General features: G+C 42.1%; 1 protein-coding gene across 1 annotated transcript; it reads left to right on the top strand.

The window, feature by feature from the left end:
• Nucleotides 1-12,200: 12,200 nt before the first annotated feature.
• hrct1 (histidine rich carboxyl terminus 1) lies at nt 12,201-20,188 on the top strand. The gene is made up of 9 exons (XM_063016043.1): nt 12,201-12,264; nt 12,984-13,173; nt 13,263-13,310; nt 13,397-13,565; nt 14,494-14,618; nt 14,723-14,780; nt 15,642-15,824; nt 15,923-16,003; nt 19,518-20,188. The coding sequence occupies exons 1-9, from the start codon at nt 12,201-12,203 to the stop codon at nt 19,950-19,952; spliced, it is 1,353 nt and encodes a 450-aa protein (XP_062872113.1). The 3' UTR covers nt 19,953-20,188.
• The last annotated feature ends 1,304 nt before the right edge of the window (nt 20,189-21,492 follow it).

Below are 21,492 nucleotides of genomic sequence, written 5' to 3'. Positions count from 1 at the left end.
ACAATGAATGGCCAACAGCTAGAAAAAGTGGATGCATTCAAGTACTTGGGCTCCAAGATGGCAGATGCACTGCGGAGGTGAAAATCAGGATCACGTCAGCCATGGCAGGCCTCAGGAAAACATGGCGAAGCAAAGAACTCAGGTTCACCACCAAACTCAAGCTCTTCAAGTCTCTGGTCCTGTCCATCTTCCTATATGGATGCGAAAGCTGGACTCTGACAGCCGAAATGGAGAAGCGCATACAAACTTTCGAAAAAGTGCTACCGCAGGCTCCTTGGTATCTCGTGGATGGAACATAAGACCAATGAGCATGTCAAAGGACAAGTCACCGCCTTAGCAGGACCTCAAGAACCCCTGCTGTCAGCGGTGAAAAGACGGAAGCTTCAGTGGTTCGGACACGTTACAAGACAGCATTCCTTGTCAAAAACAATCATCCAGGGAACAGTTGAGGGAGGAAGACGATGAGGCCGGCCACAAAAACGCTGGATAGACGATGTCAAAGCTTGGACCGGTCACGACATGAACAGCCTGCTGTGTGAGGTGAGGAACAGGCTGAAGTGGAGAAAGACAGCTACAGTATGTCAGCATCTCTCATGCCTCCCTACGACCGCACTGCGGTTACGGGAATGAATGAATGAGAGATGGAGCTTATATAACTAAACAAATAAAACTGAAAAAATTACTTTTAAACTCGAGTTGTAAAATGTAATGAACAAAAATGGAAATTTATTGTGAGGAGAAGATTAGGACACCCTATGCCCTAATAGCTGGTATTTCCCCCATTGGCTGAAACAACCTCAATTAGACGTTTCCTATAACCATCTACCAGTCTTTGACATCTACTAGGAGAAAGTTTTTCCCACTCATCCATGCAGAATTTCTTCAGCTGTGTGAGGTTTGAGGGGTTTCTTGCATGCACAGCCCGTTTCAAATCACCCCACAGCATCTCAATAGGATTAAGATTGGGGCTTTGACTTCACCATTCCAGATTTCTCCATTTCTTTCTTTTGAGCCATTCCTTGGTGGATTTACTGGAATGTTTTGGGTCGGTGTCATGTTGCATGATCCACCTCCGCTTCAGCTTCAGTTTTTGGACAGATGGTCTTACATTTTCCTCAAGCACCCTCTGATGCTGTGAAGAATTCATCGTGGATTCTATAATGGAGAGCTTGCCAGGCCCTGCTGCTGCAAAAAAGCCCCAAACCATGACATTTCCACCTCCATGCTTCACAGTTTGGTTTGCGCCAAACATGTCTTCTGTTACTGTGCCCAAATAATTCAACTTTGGATTCATCTGTCCAAAGCACATTGTTCCAAAAGTCCTGGTCTTTGTCTAGGTGTTCTAAGGGAAACTTTAGTCTTGCCCTGGTTTTTTTTCTGACAGCAAGGGTTTCCTCCTTGCACACCTCCCATGAAAATCAAACTTGTGCAGTCTCTTTCTGATGGTAGATGCATGTACCTTGTTATCAACTGTGGCAAGAGCTACCTGTAGGTCCTGTGATGACATTGTAGGATTATTGGAGATTTCTTTACGCATCTTGTGGTCTGCTCTTGGGCTGAACTTGCTAGGACGGCCTGACCTGGCCATGTTGGCAGTTGTTTTAAATGTTCTCCACTTGTAAATTATTTTCCGGACAGTGGAATGGCTGATTTCTAACTGTTTTGAGATCGTTTTAAATCCCTTCCCAGACTCATATGCATCTACAACCTTCTTTCTGAAGGCCTCAGAGAGCTCTTTAGATCTCACCATGGTGATACCACTCACTTCAACAATCAAGAGCAAACCAAACTAATGTCTGAGGTTTAAATAAAACTCCAATGTCCTCTAACGATGGTCTAATCATTGCAGCTGATGTGGTCTACCTGATTCTAATTTTAGACATTTTAAGTCGTAATAAATGTGGGGGTGTCCTAACTTTATCCTCACAATAAATTTCCATTTTCGTTCATTACATTTTACATTTTGTGTTTTAAAGTATTTTTTAAAACATTTTATTTGTTTAGTTATATAAGCTCCATCTCTTAGTACTGTTTAAATGAAGATCAAATGTTCATATGTTTAAATATGTTTAAAAAGACAAAGGTTCTCATGGGGTGTCCTTTTTATAGTTGTACAGGGGTATTTATATTTTATAATTTTATATTATAGAAAATAGCCTCAATTTTATGGTTTTGGCAAGACGATTAGACATTTGCTCACCTGTAGAGGGCACACACTTCCAAAAGGTGGCAGTGTGTTCCTTGGGCCAGGATTTGCAGAAAATCCATCAGGACAATGTATGCTGTTTAGGATGCACAGTTGTAGCCTCACTACAAACCTAAGACATTAAAACAGTGAATATATTTAAATGTGTGTCCATTTAGTGAACAGAGCATTTGTTTACAACTGACATATATACTGTCAAGCTGGAAAGTCTGCACACCCCTTTCACCTTCGCCACGTTTTATTACATTACACTCATTCTATAATAAATTGAGATATTTTTATGTCACAAAATTCTACACAAAATAGCCCACAATGACAAAGTGAAAGCAGGTTTTTACACATTTGTGCTAATTTATTAAAAATCAAAATATAAAATATCATATGTACACAAGTGTGCACAACCTTTGATATGACACCCAAAAGTGAGCTGAGGTGCATTTTGTTTTCACTGATACTGCTCGAGATGTTTCTACAATTTAATTGGAGTCCATCTGTGTTAAATTCAATTGATTGGACATGATTGAGGATTGCCAACACCTGTCTATATAAGGTCCCACTGTTGACAGTGCATATCAGAGCAAACTCCAAGCCGTGGGGGTCAAAGGAATTATCTGCAGACCTCAGAAACAGGATTGTGTCAAGGCATAGATCTGGAGAAGGGTACAGAAAAATTGATGCAGCTTTACAGGTCCCAAAGATGGCCACCATCATTCCTAAATGGAAGAAGTTTGGAACCACCAAAAATCTTCCTCGACCTGGCCGCCCGGCCAAACTGAGCGATCGGGGAAGACGGGCCTTGGCCAGGGAGGTGAGCAGGAACCCGAGGGTCACTCTGACAGAGATCCAGCGAACCTTTTAGAAGATCAACCATCCAGGCAGCACTCCACAAATCACGCCTTTATGGTAGAGTGGCCAGACCTTAGTAAAAAGCACATGACAGCGCACTTGGAGTTCGCCAAAAGGCACCTAGAGGACCATGAGAAACAAGAATCTCTGGTCTGATTGAACTTTTTTGTCCTAATTACCAAGCCTCAAGTCTGGAGGAAACCAGGCACCGTGGCTTCAGAGAAAGTCTGTGAATGTCCTTGAGTGGCCCAGCCAGAGCCAAGAACTGAATCCAATCGAACACCTGTGGAAGGAGCTGAAAATGGCTGTGTACTCACACTCCCCAATCAACCTGACGGAGGTTGCAAGGATATGCCAAAGGTTTGTTCAGACAGAACTGTTTTTGTTGATTTTAGAGCAGGTACTTATTTCATTGCACAATAGCTTCTAAACCCATTGTGGACAGTGACAGCTATGCTCAAGAAAGTTGTAATTTATAGCAGATCTGTTGTTTAGTATTTTATGGATCATACCTGATTGTTGTTGGTACAAATATATTTGCGGCCTGAATTGGCTCCAACTGAGATTCACTGGCATTTACTTTAAAATCTAGGTTATGTCTATTTAGCTCTGTACAGCATCTACACTTTTATATAGTTATTGTTGTTGTTTAGTCTTACTGGTGCAGTCAAACTATATCTATATATATATACAGTGTATCACAAAAGTGAGTACACCCCTCACATTTCTGCAGATATTTAAGTATATCTTTTCATGGGACAACACTGACAAAATGACACTTTGACACAATGAAAAGTAGTCTGTGTGCAGCTTATATAACAGTGTAAATTTATTCTTCCCTCAAAATAACTCAATATACAGCCATTAATGTCTAAACCACCGGCAACAAAAGTGAGTACACCCCTAAGAGACTACACCCCTAAATGTCCAAATTGAGCACTGCTTGTCATTTTCCCTCCAAAGTGTCATGTGATTTGTTAGTGTTACTAGGTCTCAGGTGTGCATAGGGAGCAGGTGTGTTCAATTTAGTAGTACAGCTCTCACACTCTCTCATACTGGTCACTGAAAGTTCCAACATGGCACCTCATGGCAAAGAACTCTCTGAGGATCTTAAAAGACGAATTGTTGCGCTACATGAAGATGGCCAAGGCTACAAGAAGATTGCCAACACCCTGAAACTGAGCTGCAGCACAGTGGCCAAGATCATCCAGCATTTTAAAAGAGCAGGGTCCACTCAGAACAGACCTTGCGTTGGTCATCCAAAGAAGCTGAGTGCACGTGCTCAGCGTCACATCCAACTGCTGTTTTTGAAAGATAGGCGCAGAAGTGCTGTCAGCATTGCTGCAGAGATTGAAAAGGTGGTGGGTCAGCCTGTCAGTGCTCAGACCATACGCCGCACACTACATCAAATTGGTCTGCATGGCTGTCACCCCAGAAGGAAGCCTCTTCTGAAGTCTCTACACAAGAAAGCCCGCAAACAGTTTGCTGAAGACATGTCAACAAAGGACATGGATAACTGGAACCATGTCCTATGGTCTGATGAGACCAAGATTAATTTGTTTGGTTCAGATGGTCTCAAGCATGTGTGGCGGCAATCAGGTGAGGAGTACAAAGATAAGTGTGTCATGCCTACAGTCAAGCATGGTGGTGGGAATGCCATGGTCTGGGGCTGCATGAGTGCAGCAGGTGTTGGGGAGTTACATTTCATTGAGGGACACATGAACTCCAATATGTACTGTGAAATACTGAGCAGAGCATGATCCCCTCCCTCCGGAAACTGGGTCGCAGGGCAGTGTTCCAGCATGATAATGACCCCAAACACACCTCTAAGACGACCACTGCTTTATTGAAGAGGCTGAGGGTAAAGGTGATGGACTGGCCAAGCATGTCTCCAGACCTAAACCCAATAGAACATCTTTGGGGCATCCTCAAGCGGAAGGTGGAGGAGCGCAAAGTCTCGAATATCCGCCAGCTCCGTGATGTCGTCATGGAGGAGTGGAAAAGCATTCCAGTGGCAACCTGTGAAGCTCTGGTAAACTCCATGCCCAGGAGAGTTAAGGCAGTTCTGGGAAATAATGGTGGCCACACAAAATATTGACACTTCAGGAACTTTCACTAAGGGGTGTACTCACTTTTGTTGCCGGTGGTTTAGACATTAATGGCTGTATATTGAGTTATTTTGAGGGAAGAATAAATTTACACTGTTATATAAGCTGCACACAGACTACTTTTCATTGTGTCAAAGTGTCATTTTGTCAGTGTTGTCCCATGAAAAGATATACTTAAATATCTGCAGAAATGTGAGAGGTGTACTCACTTTTGTGATACACTGTATATATACAGTGTATCACAAAAGTGAGTACACCCCTCACATTTCTGCAAATATTTTATTATATCTTTTCATGGGACAACACTATAGACATGAAACTTGGATATAAGTTAGAGTAGTCAGTGTACAACTTGTATAGCAGTGTAGATTTACTGTCTTCTGAAAATAACTCAACACACAGCCATTAATGTCTAAATAGCTGCAACATAAGTGAGTACACCCCACAGTGAACATGTCCAAATTGTGCCCAAAGTGTCAATATTTTGTGTGACCACCATTATTATCCAGCACTGCCTTAACCCTCCTGGGCATGGAATTCACCAGAGCTGCACAGGTTGCTACTGGAATCCTCTTCCACTCCTCCATGATGACATCACGGAGCTGGTGGATGTTAGACACCTTGAACTCCTCCACCTTCCACTTGAGGATGTGCCACAGGTGCTCAATTGGGTTTAGTCCATCACCTTTACCTTCAGCTTCCTCAGCAAGGCAGTTGTCATCTTGGAGGTTGTGTTTGGGGTTGTTATCGTGTTGGAAAACTGCCATGAGGCCCAGTTTTCGAAGGGAGGGGATCATGCTCTGTTTCAGAATGTCACAGTACATGTTGGAATTCATGTTTCCCTCAATGAACTGCAGCTCCCCAGTGCCAGCAACACTCATGCAGCCCAAGACCATGATGCTACCACCACCATGCTTGACTGTAGGCAAGATACAGTTGTCTTGGTACTTCTCACCAGGGCGCCGCCACACATGCTGGACACCATCTGAGCCAAACAAGTTTATCTTGGTCTCGTCAGACCACAGGGCATTCCAGTAATCCATGTTCTTGGACTGCTTGTCTTCAGCAAACTGTTTGCTGGCTTTCTTGTGCGTCAGCTTCCTTCTGGGATGACGACCATGCAGACCGAGTTGATGCAGTGTGCGGCGTATGGTCTGAGCACTGACAGGCTGACCTCCCATGTCTTCAACCTCTGCAGCAATGCTGGCAGCACTCATGTGTCTATTTTTTAAAGCCAACCTCTGGATATGACGCCGAACACGTGGACTCAACTTCTTTGGTCGACCCTGGCGAAGCCTGTTCCGAGTGGAACCTGTCCTGGAAAACCGCTGTATGACCTTGGCCACCATGCTGTAGCTCAGTTTCAGGGTGTTAGCAATCTTCTTATAGCCCAGGCCATCTTTGTGGAGAGCAACAATTCTATTTCTCACATCCTCAGAGAGTTCTTTGCCATGAGGTGCCATGTTGAATATCCAGTGGCCAGTATGAGAGAATTGTACCCAAAACACCAAATTTAACAGCCCTGCTCCCCATTTACACCTGGGACCTTGACACATGACACCAGGGAGGGACAACGACACATTTGGGCACAATTTGGACATGTTCACTGTGGGGTGTACTCACTTATGTTGCCAGCTATTTAGACAATAATGGCTGTGTGTTGAGTTATTTTCAGAAGACAGTAAATCTACACTGCTATACAAGCTGTACACTGACTACTCTAAGTTATATCCAAGTTTCATGTCTATAGTGTTGTCCCATGAAAAGATATAATGAAATATTTGCAGAAATGTGAGGGGTGTACTCACTTTTGTGATACACTGTATATATATATACACTGCCTGGCCAAAAAAAAAGGTCACACACTCTAATATTTGGCTGGACCGCCTTTAGCTTTGATTACGGCACGCATTCGCTGTGGCATAGTTTCCACAAGCTTCTGCAATGTCACAACATTTATTTCTGTCCAGAGTTGCATGAATTTTTCCCCCAAGATCTTGTATTGATGATGGGAGATTTGGACCACTGCGCAAAGTCTTCTCCAGCACATCCCAAAGATTCTCAATGGGGTTCAGGTCTGGACTCTGTGGTGGCCAATCCATTTGTGAAAATGATGTCTCATGCTCCCTGAAGCACTCTTTCACAATTTGAGCCCGATGAATCCTGGCATTGTCATCTTGGAATATGCCCGTGCCATCAGGGAAGAAAAAATCCATCGATGAAATAACCTGGTCGTTCAGTATATTTAGGTAGTCAGCTGACCTCATTCTTTGGGCACATAACGTTGCTGAACCTAGACCTGACCAACTGCAGCAACCCCAGATCATAGCACTGCCCCCACAGGCTTGTACTGTAGGCACTAGGCATGATGGGTGCATCACTTCAGCCGCCTCTCTTCTTACCCTGATGCGCCCATCACTCTGGAACAGGGTAAATCTGGACTCATCAGACCACATGACCTTCTTCCATTGCTCCAGAGTCCAATCTTTATGCTCCCTAGCAAATTGGAGCTGTTTTTGCCGGTTAGCCTCACTGACAAGTGGTTTTCTTAAGGCTACACAGCTGTTTAGTCCCAATCCCTTGAGTTCCCTTCGCATTGTGCATGTGGAAATGCTCTTACTTTCACTATTAAACATATCCCTGAGTTCTACTGTAGTTTTTCTACCATTTGATTTCACCAAACGTTTAAGTGATCGCCGATCACGATCATTCAAGATTTTCTTCCGACCACATTCCTTTCTCTGAGATTATGTTTCCCCACTGTCCTTCCACTTTTTAATAATGCGTTGGACAGTTCTTAACCCGATTTTAGTAGTTTCAGCTTCTCCTTAGATGTTTTCTCTGCTTGATGCATGCCAATAATTTGACCCTTCTGAAACAGAATAAATCTTTTCCACGACCAGATGATGTGTCTTTCGACATGGTTGTTTAACAAATGAGAAGCTACTTACTGCATCAGTTAGGGTTAAATAACTTGTTGCCAGCTGAAACATAATCACCCATGCAGTAATTAGCCAATGGGAGGCTCTTACCTACTTGCTTAATTAAATCCAGGTGGTGACCTTTTTTTTGGCCAGGCAGTGTATATACAGTGTATCACAAAAGTGAGTACACCCCTCACATTTCTGCAGATATTTAAGTATATCTTTTCATGGGACAACCTTGACAAAATGACACCTTGACACAATGAAAAGTAGTCTGTGTGCAGCTTACATAACAGTGTAAATTTATTCTTCCCTCAAAATAACTCAATATACAGCCATTAATGTGTAAACCACCGGCAACAAAAGTGAGTACACCCCTTAGTGAAAGTTCCTGAAGTGTCAATATTTTGTGTGGCCACCATTATTTCTTAGAACTGCCTTAACTCTCCTGGGCATGGAGTTTACCAGAGCTTCACAGGTTGCCACTGGAATGCTTTTCCACTCCTCCATGACGACATCACGGAGCTGGCGGACATTCAAGACTTTGCGCTCCTCCACCTTCCGCTTGAGGATGCCCCAAAGATGTTCTATTGGGTTTAGGTCTGGAGACATGCTTGGCCAGTCCATCACCTTTACCCTCAGCCTCTTCAATAAAGCAGTGGTTGTCTTAGAAGTGTGTTTGGGGTCATTATCATGCTGGAACACTGCCCTGCGACCCAGTTTCAGGAGGGAGGGGATCATGCTCTGCTTCAGTATTTCACAGTACATATTGGAGTTCGTGTGTCCCTCAATGAAATGTAACTCCCCAACACCTGCTGCACTCATGCAGCCCCAGACCATGGCATTCCCACCACCATGCTTGACTGTAGGCATGACACACTTATCTTTGTACTCCTCACCTGATTGCCGCCACACATGCTTGAGACCATCTGAACCAAACAAATTAATCTTGGTCTCATCAGACCATAGGACATGGTTCCAGTAATCCATGTCCTTTGTTGACATGTCTTCAGCAAACTGTTTGTGGGCTTTCTTGTGTAGAGACTTCAGAAGAGGCTTCCTTCTGGGGTGACAGCCATGCAGACCAATTTGATGTAGTGTGCGGCGTATGGTCTGAGCACTGACAGGCTGACCCCCCACCTTTTCAATCTCTGCAGCAATGCTGACAGCACTCCTGCGCCTATCTTTCAAAGACAGCAGTTGGATGTGACGCTGAGCACGTGCACTCAGCTTCTTTGGACGACAAACGCGAGGTCTGTTCTGAGTGGACCCTGCTCTTTTAAAACGCTGGATGATCTTGGCCACTGTGCTGCAGCTCAGTTTCAGGGTGTTGGCATCTTCTTGTAGCCTTGGCCATCTTCATGTAGCCTAACAATTCGTCTTTTAAGATCCTCAGAGAGTTCTTTGCCATGAGGTGCCATGTTGGAACTTTCAGTGACCAGTATGAGAGAGTGTGAGAGCTGTACTACTAAATTGAACACACCTGCTCCCTATGCACACCTGAGACCTAGTAACACTAACAAATCACATGACATTTTGGAGGGAAAATGACAAGCAGTGCTCAATTTGGACATTTAGGGGTGTAGTCTCTTAGGGGTGTACTCACTTTTGTTGCCGATGGTTTAGACATTAATGGCTGTATATTGAGTTATTTTGAGGGAAGAATAAATTTACACTGTTATATAAGCTGCACACAGACTACTTTTCATTGTGTCAAAGTGTCATTTTGTCAGTGTTGTCCCATGAAAAGATATACTTAAATATCTGCAGAAATGTGAGGGGTGTACTCACTTTTGTGATACACTGTATATACAGTATATATATATATACTTTTGTGATACACTGTATATATATATATATATATATACAGTATATATACAGTATATACACCTATCAGGCATAACATTAAAAGCACCTCCTTGTTTCTACACTCAATGTCCATTTTATCAGCTCCACTTACCATATGAAAGCACTTTTCTGACTGTAGTCCATCTACAGGGGTTGGACAAAATAACTGAAACACCTGTCATTTTAGTGTGGGAGGTTTCATGGCTAAATTGGACCAGTCTGGTGGCCAATCTTCATTAATTGCACATTGCACCAGTAAGAGCAGAGTGTGAAGGTTCAATTAGCAGGGTAAGAGCACAGTTTTGCTCAAAATATTGCAATGCACACAACATTATGGGTGACATACCAGAGTTCAAAAGAGGACAAATTGTTGGTGCACGTCTTGCTGGCGCATCTGTGACCAAGACAGCAAGTCTTTGTGATGTATCAAGAGCCACGGTATCCAGGGTAATGTCAGCATACCACCAAGAAGGACAAACCACATCCAACAGGATTAACTGTGGACGCAAGAGGAAGCTGTCTGAAAGGGATGTTCGGGTGCTAACCCGGATTGTATCCAAAAAACATAAAACCACGGCTGCCCAAATCACGGCAGAATTAAATGTGCACCTCAACTCTCCTGTTTCCACCAGAACTGTCCGTCAGGAGCTCCACAGGGTCAATATACACGGCCGGGCTGCTATAGCCAAACCTTTGGTGACTCGTGCCAATGCCAAACGTCGGTTTCAATGGTGCAAGGAGCGCAAATCTTGGGCTGTGGACAATGTGAAACATGTATTGTTCTCTGATGAGTCCACCTTTACTGTTTTCCCCACATCCGGGAGAGTTACGGTGTGGAGAAGCCCCAAAGAAGCGTACCACCCAGACTGTTGCATGCCCAGAGTGAAGCATGGGGGTGGATCAGTGATGGTTTGGGCTGCCATATCATGGCATTCCCTTGGCCCAATACTTGTGCTAGATGGGCGCGTCACTGCCAAGGACTACCGAACCATTCTGGAGGACCATGTGCATCCAATGGCGGTGCCGTGTATCAGGATGACAATGCACCAATACACACAGCAAGACTGGTGAAAGATTGGTTTGATGAACATGAAAGTGAAGTTGAACATCTCCCATGGCCTGCACAGTCACCAGATCTAAATATTATTGAGCCACTTTGGGGTGTTTTGGAGAAGCGAGTCAGGAAACGTTTTCCTCCACCAGCATCACGTAGTGACCTGGCCACTATCCTGCAAGAAGAATGGCTTAAAATCCCTCTGACCACTGTGCAGGACTTGTATATGTCATTTCCAAGACGAATTGACGCTGTATTGGCCGCAAAAGGAGGCCCTACACCATACTAATAAATTATTGTGGTCTAAAACCAGGTGTTTCAGTTATTTTGTCCAACCCCTGTATTTCTCTACATACTTTTTAGTACTTTACCCTGTTTTTCAATGGTTTTAGATATTACTTGGGTGGTGGATCATTCTCAGCACTGCAGTGATTGACACTGACATGGTGCTGGTGTGTTAAAAATATTCAGTCTAATTGGTGCAGTCAAACTAGCCAGAATTTGGTGGACACAAAAGAATTACCAGCTATCACTAGCAAAGAAATTAAGAGGCCTTGCAAAGCTTTATGAGATTATATAACTCTTTACACTCCTAAATGATTTATTTAAAATGGTCTTACTTTTTGACCTCAAAGGTTTTGGTATTATTTTAGAAAACAATTATTTCATAAAAGGGCTCAAATTTAGGGAAATTCATTTCAATCATGTGTGCGTTCCAATCATACTGACAGACTAAACAGTTACCCTGATCATAGTGCAGACAGCTACACTCAGGAAGTATGTTGTGGTGTATCGGATACATAAATATGTGAGCTTGCACAGGATGTGGTGTGTGTATCGCTTCTTATTCATCACACATTCTCTGCACAGTATCCACTTCAAAACACAAACTTCAAAGCAAAGCTATGAAGCTCTGTATTGGTAAGTATATCTTCTTCTAACAAAAAATGGACTTGGTCCTTTGTTATTGAATTCCAAATATACTGTAAGTATTGTGTTTTGTAAATGTATCTTTTGTATTATTAGGAAACTGTGTTTTTTTTTATTAAAACACCTGTGTTTAACTTAGAACATATAGAACTAAGCACATTTTGTATTAATAAAAGTATATATTATATTAATTGTGTATGGTGCTGCTTACTGTGTACAAGCTTCAACTCTGTCTTTAGTGTAGTTTAATTCAAATGATAGTTAATTAACTGTTCATATTTCAAATGAATAATCAAGTGTTTTTCAACTCCTCAGTGTTTGCCTTTCTGAGCCTGGTGGTAACAGCAAGTGAGTATTAGCACCAAATAGCACTTCTAAAATTCTAATAAATATTCACTCTTAGAGTGTCAACCATTTACAACCCCAAATCAGAAAAAGTTGGGACAGTATGGAAAATGCTAATAAAATAAAAACACAGTGTTCCTTACATTTACTTTGCCTTTTATTTGATTGCAGACAGGATGAACCTGAGATATTTCATGTTTTATCTGCGCAACTTCATTTCATTTGTTAATAAACCTCCATTCCTGCATTTCAGGCCTGTAACACACAGTAAAGCATTTACCACTTTGTAATGTTGCCATTCCTTTTTACCACATCTTATCAGCTCCACTTACCATATAGAAGCACTTTGTAGTTCTACAACTACTGACTGTAGTCCATCTGTTTCACTGCATGCTTTGTTAGCCCCCCTTCATGCTGTTCTTCAATGGTCAGAACCCGCATAGAGAAATAGATGGACTACAGTCAGTAAGACAGTCAAAACTACAAAGTGCTTCTATATGGTAAGTGGAGCTGATAAAATGGACAATGTGTGTAGAAACAAGGAGGTGGTTTTAATGTTATATCTGACTCACCGTGACCTGATGGTCGATGAAAGCATTACAAATCTTTTTAGTTCTGTAAGTTTAATGAAGGTCAATAGGAATTACAAATCACAAATTCTTATTTTTATTGGATTTTACAAAACTCAACACTCATGGTATGTTTCTCTTTTTCCTATTAAGACTCGGCTGCTCAGAATAACCACACAGTGGCCTGTTATGTGGACTGGTCCATGCACCACTTTCCCGTTGATCCCTCCATGTGCACTCATGTTATCTACTCAAATGCTTATATGGATTATGACTCCAGTTTTAAAATCATGTCCCAGGATGCTGACACTGGTAGTGCTTTGTTGGAAAATCTAAAAAACAGGTTTGTACTGACAAACAGTTTTAAAACTGTTTTTAATTACTAAAGGAAATTGAACGTAATTGAATGTAATTTTGCAAACCTTTTCTCAGGAACCCAGCTCTGAAGATCCTACTCGGTGTGGTGGTCAACCAGTCAAGGTACTGTAGTGCAATATAGTGCAACATTTAAAAAAAACGCTGTGCCCTGTTTTTCTTATTTTATAAAATGAGATATTTCTGTGCAGGCTTGGGCTGTTGTCTGAACATCAGACCACTCTGGATAGCTTTATTTCCTCTGCAGTGCAATATGTAAAGGAGAGGAACTTCGAGGGACTGCATTTGACATGGGTTGAACAAACTGTCACTGATGAATCGCTCAGGAACACAGAAACTCTCACAAGTCTTCTTAAGGCAGTTGGAATTTTTCTGGATGCTATTATGTCATGTGTTATACATTGATCAGCTATACCATTAAAACCACCTCCTTGTTTCTACACTCACTGTCCATTTTATTAGCTCTATATAGAAGCACTTTGTAGTTCTACAATTACTGACTGTAGTCCATCTGTTTCTCTGCATGCTTTGTTAGCGCCCTTTCATGCTGTTCTTTAATGGTCAGGACCTTCACAGGACCACTACAGAGCAGGTATTATTTGGGTGGTGGATCATTTTCAGCACTGCAGTGACACTGACATGGTGGTGGTGTGTTAGTGTGTGTTGTGCTGGTATAAGTGAATCAGTCCACTCACTTTCCACTTTATTAGACACTCCTACCTAGTTGGTCCACCTTGTAGATGTAAAGTCAGAGACGATCGCTCATCTATTGCTGCTGTTTGAGTTGGTCATCTTCTAGACCTTCATCAGTGGTCACAGGATGCTGCACATGAGGTGCCGTTGGCTGGATATTTTTGGTTGGTGGACTATTCTCAGTCCAGCAGTGACAGTGAAGTGTTTAAAAACTCCATCAGCATTTCTGTGTCTGATCCACTCATACCTGCCCAACACACACTAACACACCACCACCATGTCAGTGTCACTGCAGTGCTGAGAATGATCCACCACCCAAATAATACCTACTCTGTAGTGGTCCTGTGGGGGGTCCCAACCATTGAAGGACAGCATGAAAGGGGGCTAACAAAGCATGCAGAGAAACGGATGGATTACAGTCAGTAATTGTAGAACTACAAAGTGCTTCTATATGGTCAGTGAAGCCAATAAAATGGAGAATGTGTGCAGAAACAAGGAGGTGGTTTTAATGTTATGGCTGATTGGTGTAACACTTAACAATACAGTATGAACTTTAAATGTTATACCTCTTAAATCTGTCATTTTTATTTTCCAGGAATTGAGAAACAGGACTGAAACAGACACTGTCCATGCTGGTAACAAGTCTTTGCTGGTCTCTGTGTCTTTTTTGGACTATATTGACCACACCAACATCTATAATGATATGCCAGCATTGGTGCTGTAAGTGTAATGCACAAATGTTTTATATATTAATTATAAGTGGTACCTCCATATGGCCTAAGCAATATATTGTGTGTATCTAGCTAATCACAGATTCATTTTAGGTATGCTGACATCATTTGCCTTCTGCCACAAAACCTGAACTATCAAGAAGCACACATTGTAAGTGATCACTTTGTTACTTACTTAATCTCACTTACTTTCAGTTGCTTATTTAGTTTCTTACTCAGCTACTAGGTCTCTTACTTACTCACTCATTCATTCAGTTTGGTCTTTACACACTGAAATTCCTCCAGATTCCTTGAATGGTTTAATGATATTATGCACTGTAGAGGGAGAAATATGCAAATCCCTTCCAATCTTTCTTTGAGGTACATTGTTTTTAAACATTTCAACAATTTTCTCACACATTTGTTGAGAAACTGGAGATCATCTGATCATCTTTGCTCATTAAAACTCAGCCTTTCCTGGATGCTGCTTTTGTACCAAACCATGATTACAATCACCTGTTTAAAATCGCATCAATAATTAGTTTTTTCACCTCATTACTAGCCCTAAATTGCCCCCATCCCAACTTTTTTTGGAATGTGTTGCAGGCCTGAAATGCAGGAATGAAGGTTTATTAATAAATGAAATTAAGTTGAGCAGATAAAACATGTAATATCTCAGGTTCATCCTGTCTGCAATAAAATAAAAGTCAAAGTAAATGTAAGGAACAGTGCATTTTTATTTTATTTGCATTTTCCATACTGTCCCAACTTTTTCTGATTTGGGGTTGTACAAAATGTGCCAGTGGGTGGACTGGCTGCAGTGAATTCATGTCAAGCAAAATAAATGTATTCCTTTTTACCATAGTTATCATTAATAACAGTGCTTTATCCAGGGTGTGTTTCCACTTTACTGAGTTCTGAGCAGATTAAATTGGTTACAAAAATATATGGATAAATGATTAATGAATTGATATATGAATAATAAAATAAATACATTTATTAATGCTATACATAACCCACTTTGATTGTCTAGGGCAACACTCTCAACCTCTGGCAGACACGTGGAGTTGAAACCAAAAAGCTTATTCTGGCCCTGCCTGCTTTTGTACGATGGCCTGAGAAAAGACAATATGGGACCCAATCCAAGACTGAAGACTTAAATTTAGAGATGGAAGTAAAGAAAACCTACAGTCCAGGGCTGATTATTGGGAATCAGGTAAGTCCATGCATTAAATGTCTTGCATTGTCATAAATAAAGCAAGGTTAATAAAATATTTGGTCTATTTGCTTACTCATGATGTTTTTTCCCATTAGGTCTGCAAGACTATTCAGAGTGAACAAAAGGAGTTAAAGTCCTTAACACAATTTGAGAGTCATCAGAGTCATGAGGAAGAGGTGAATAGACATTTTATTACTCTAGTATAAAGTTTTGAGTATATAGTGGTTATATCAGTTATGATATTCCCTTTTTGAAGTCACATATATACAGTACATACACCGACCAGGCATAACATTATGACCTTTAACAGGTGAAGTTTATAACACTCTTTTCATCACGGCACCTGTTAGTGGGTGGGATATATTAGGCAAGCAAGTGAACATTTTATCCTCAGAGCTAATGTGTTAGAAGCAGGAAAAAATGGGCAAGCGTAAGGATTTGAGCAAGTTTGACAAGGGTCAAATTGTGATGGCTAGACGACTGGGTCAGAGCATCTCCAAAACTGCAGCTCTTGGGGTGTTCCCAGTCTGCAGTGGTCAGTATCTATCAAAAGTGGCCCAAGGAAGGAACAGTGGTAAACCGGCGACAGGGTCATTGATGTGTGGGGAGTGAAGGCTGGCCCGTGTGGTCCGATTCAACAGATGAGCTACTGGGAACACATGGCACCAGGATGCACTATGGGAAGAAGGCAAGCCGGCGGAGGCAGTATGATGCTTTGGGCAATGTTCTGCTGGGAAACCTTGGGTCCTGCCGTCCATGTGGATGTTACTTTGACACGTACCACCTACCTCAGCATTGTTGCAGACCATGTACACCCTTTTATGGAAACAGTATTCCCTGTGGCCTCTTTCAGCAGGATAATGCGCCCTGTCCTGGACTTTAACAGAGAAAAACTTAACAACGAACTACCTAAGTACAGACATGTTACATGTCCCATCAGGGAGAGCAACATTTTAGATCACTGCTACACTGTTTTTAAAGGTGCTTATCGCTCTGTCCCCCATGCAGCACTGGGACTATCTGACCACTGTTTAGTCCATCTTCCCCCATCCTAGACACAGAAGCTCAAGTGTGCCAAACCTGTGGTCAGCACGGTGAAGAAATGGACTAATGAGGCTAAAGAAAGGCTTCAGGACTGCATGGAATTAACAGACTGGTGTGTTCGATAATGCCCAAGCAGCCTGGATGAATACACAGATACGGTGACCTCTTACATCAGCTTTTGTGAAGACATCTGTGTTCCCACCAGGACTCGCATTAAATATAATAATGACAAGCCCTGGTTTATTGCCAAATTGAAACAGCTGCACTAGTCCAAGGAGGTAGCATATAGAAGTGGGGATTGGGCACTGTACAACCAGGCAAGGAACACCCTAACCAAAGAAGTCAAGGCTGCAAAGAAGAACTACTCCAACAAGTTAAGCAGCATGATGTCCACAAATGAGCCATCAACCGCCTGGAAGTGTCTGCAGAACATCACCAGCTACAAAAGGCCACCTACACAGACAATGAGAGATCGTCAGCTGGCCGACGACCTTAACAGGTTCTACTGCAGGTTTGAAAAGCCCAGCAACAAGGACCCATCCAACACCACTTCACACCCATCTGACTATCAGCCACTCATCCAGCCTGCCCTGAAGATCTGCGAGGAAGACGTGCTTAGACTTTTTAAAAAACAGAAAGTCAAGAAGGCCCCGGGCCCTGATGGAATCTCTCCCTCCTGCCTGAGGACCTGTGCAGACCAGCTTGCACCTGTCTTCACAAAGATCTTCAACAGATCACTGGAGCTGTGTGTTGTTCCGTTTTGTTTTAAATGCTCCACAATAATACCCATTCCTAAAAAGGCAACCACCACAGGACTAAATGACTACATACCTGTTGCCTTGACCTCTGTGGTCATGAAATCCTTTGAAAGACCCCTGCGATTTGCATATCGGGCCAACAGGTCGATGGATAATGCAGTGAACATGGGTCTCCAAGAATTCTGTTCCTGGACTTCAGCTCAGCCTTCAACACAATTATTCCAGGACAATTACACAGCAAACTGACTGAACTCAGCGTACCAGCCTCCACCTGCCAGTGGATAACTGACTTCCTTACTGGCAGAAAACAGCAGGTGAGGCTGGGAAAGTTTACTTCAGGGACCCGAACCATCAGCATGGGTGCCCCACAGGGTTGTGTACTCTCCCCGCTGCTCTTCTTGCTGTACACAAATGACTGTACCTCCACGGACTCTGTTACAATCCTGAAGTTTGCAGATGGTACTACAATCATTGGTCTCATCAGTGACAGTGATGAGTCTGCTTATAGACGGGTGGTTGATCATGTCATCCTCTGGAGCAGTCAGAACAATCTGGAGCTGAACACAGCAAAAAACAGTGGAGATGACCCCCCAACCCTGCCAGACAGAACTGTGATGTCCTACAAGTTCCTGGGCACAACGATCTCCAAGGACCTGAAGTGGGACAGCAACATCAACTCCATCATCAAGAGGGCCCAGCAGAGGATGTACTTCCTGTACCAACTGAGGAAGTTCAACCTACCCCAAAAGCTGATGGTGCAGTTCTACACAGCCATCATAGAGTCTGTCATCACCACATCCATCACAGTTTGGGGCAGCTCAGCCACCGAACATGACACCAAGAGACTGCAGCGCATCATCATGTCTGCAGAGAGGACCATCGGTGTAAAGCTGCCCACACTGCTGGACCTGCATGCCTCCAGTACGAGGAAGCACGCAGGGAAAATCATCACTGACCCGTCTCACCTTGGCCATAACCTGTTTCGGCGCCTTCCATCAGGCCGACGCTTCAGCCACATAAAGACCAGAACAACCAGGCTACAAAGAAGCTTTTTTCCACACTCCATTGTGCTCATGAACAATTAAACACTACAGAACTGTTAATCTTTGGGACACTTGCTCATCTACAAATTACCTATTTAACTTATATAATGACTCACAACCCTGCTTACACTGGTCTTTCACATTCATTTCATTTCTTATTTATATATAGTATATATATAATTTTTATACTGCACAGAACTGCACCTTTAACCCATAATGTGAATTACATATGCTAATTGTTTACAGGTATGAATGTGTGAAGTGTGTGTTAGAGAGAGAGAGAGTATATGTGTGTGTGTGCGTGTGCGTGTGTGTGTGTGTGTTTAAGACTGTCCTTATTGTATTTATCGTGCACTGCTAGCATCTGTACAACCAAAGTCCTTGTATGTGTGAGCATACTTGGCCAATAAAGTCTGATTCTGATTCTGCCACAAAGCAAAAATGGTTCAGGAATGGTTTGGAGCACAACAACACGTTTGAGGTGTTGACTTGGCCTGCAAATTCTTCAAAAACTTACAGGAGTTAAAGGATCTGCTGCTAACATCTTGGTGCCAGATACAACAGCACACCTTCAGGGGTCTAGTCGAGTCCATGCTTAGACAGGTCAGGGCTATTTTGGCAAAAAGGGGACCAACACAATATTAGGAAGTTGGTCATAATGTTATGCCTGATCGGTGTATACAGGTGCATCTGGAAAATTCTAAAAAGTGCTAAACAGCTTTTAATGTGGCACGTTCTTGGTATAACTTTTTGACAACTGTGCAGAAGATAAAACAATTAAAAAAATATTAATCCAAAATAATTTTCTTAAGTTTCTTAAGTTTTGCTATTCTACATATTTTCAGGTGGCATGGCTGCTGCAGAAGGGGTTTGGTGGTGTTGGGGTTGTCTTTTTAGACATTGACAACTTCATAAGCAACAACCTCTGTCCAGGGTGCACCCAAAATGAAATGACTATTCTTGAATCGAGAGTGATCAATGTGTCATATCATCCCTACTTAAGATGTGGCCATCATCATCACCACCATCATTCTCGGGATAGTAATGGTGGTCAGAAGTCTATTAATAATAGAAAATCATTAATTATGAATGACAAAGGTCATTATTACCATGGGCGTCGTCATCATGGACGTCGTCATGGGGAGTTAAGCGATGGTCATCGTCACTACAGGCATCATCATCACCATGGGCATTCTTACCATGGGCGTGGTGGTGGGCATGGCCCTCATAAGCATCGTCACCATGGTCGTAAAGGGCATTTTCATCACAGTCATAATTAATCTGCTTAAGAGCTCAGAAAGCTGAATATTGTTGTAGTGTAGCATTAAGCTTGTGCTTAGAGAATTTGTATTGTGCTGTGAAATAATCATTTTACCACTGTCTAAGACATCAGAAATATTGCTTTTGTTTAATGCTTTTATGGTAAATTCGTTATATTGCTGTGTATACTGTTTGGGATGTTCGAGTAAATTGTAAATACCCCTGAACGTTTTAAACCATTAATAAAAACTATGAGTTATTATACATATATTTTTTCTCTTCTTGTTCTCATGGACTAAAAATACCAGATCTATGAATATTTAAAAATGTGCAATTTGAAAATATTTTAGTGCCATTCTTCTCTGCTTAATTTATTCTTCAATGTTCTATAACCACTTCATTCTGTTTAGTATCACATTAGGCCGGGAGCCTCTACAGCAATATAAGAATCACCTGAAATACACCCTGGTCAAAATAGCATTTCCCTATAGCTTTATGTCTTTTTGCTATCATAAAAACAGGTGAAGAATCCTAATATTTTGTTAATACTTATTTTGTTTTTATTATTATTATAATTTTTTTTTAAATTTTCTATTCTTTACCACTTTTTCCCCCCAATTTTTCTCCCCAGTCTAGTCGTGTCCAATTACCCTGACTGCGTCCTCTATACTGATTCGACCCTTCACCGCTGACTGAGGACGCCTCTCAACTGACATACACCCCCTCCGGCACGTACAGTCAGTACAGACTGCATTTTTCACCTGCACAAGTCGAGTTCATACAGAAACAGGCACTGTTTACGGAGGGCCACACCCCCATCAGCATTACTCCTCAGCCCTGTGCAGGCGCCAACAGTCAGCCAGCAGGGGCCGCAGTCGCACCAGTTATGAGGACCTATGATCCGACTTTTTACCCCTAACCCTATGAACAACAGCCAATCGTTGTTCATGCAGCTGCCCAGCGCAGTCGGAAGGCAGAGCTGAGATTCGATACGATGTATTCAAAACCCCAACTCTGGTGTGCTAGCGTACTTTACCATTGCGCCACCTGAGCGGCATTGCTTATTATTATTATTATTGTTTTTTTTCTGACAGTAGGGGCTAAAAGTGAATGTTTTATTTTATTGTATTGATGTACGTATGTGTCTATTTTTACATATCATATAATCAGCATAACACTTAAAAATAAAATAAAATAAAACATCTGACAGCAATTTTGGAGCACTTCTGCAGGGAACAGTGGGCAAAGATTGTAGCGAGAAGATGCCATAATATTAACGGTTCTGCAATGATTAATCTTGTTCTCATTTTTACAACACACATTGATGTACTGTACAGTATAATAAATTGGTTGTTTATTTACATTTCTGTATTTTCCATTTAGTACAGGAATGCATATTTTGACAGTTTAAAGAGAGTATGCACAGGGGTATGAAATATATAAAATTTTGATCAATGCACAAAATTATCTTTATTAGATGGTAGATACACTGATCAGCCATAACATTAAAACCACCTCCTTGTTTCTACACTCACTGTCCATTTTATCAGCTCCACCTAC

This window comes from Trichomycterus rosablanca, chromosome 19 (genome assembly GCF_030014385.1).
Source record: "Trichomycterus rosablanca isolate fTriRos1 chromosome 19, fTriRos1.hap1, whole genome shotgun sequence".
NCBI classification, from domain to species: domain Eukaryota; kingdom Metazoa; phylum Chordata; class Actinopteri; order Siluriformes; family Trichomycteridae; genus Trichomycterus; species Trichomycterus rosablanca.
The sequence above is the reverse complement of the archived record's forward strand: the minus strand, read 5'-3'. Positions and strand labels throughout refer to the sequence as shown.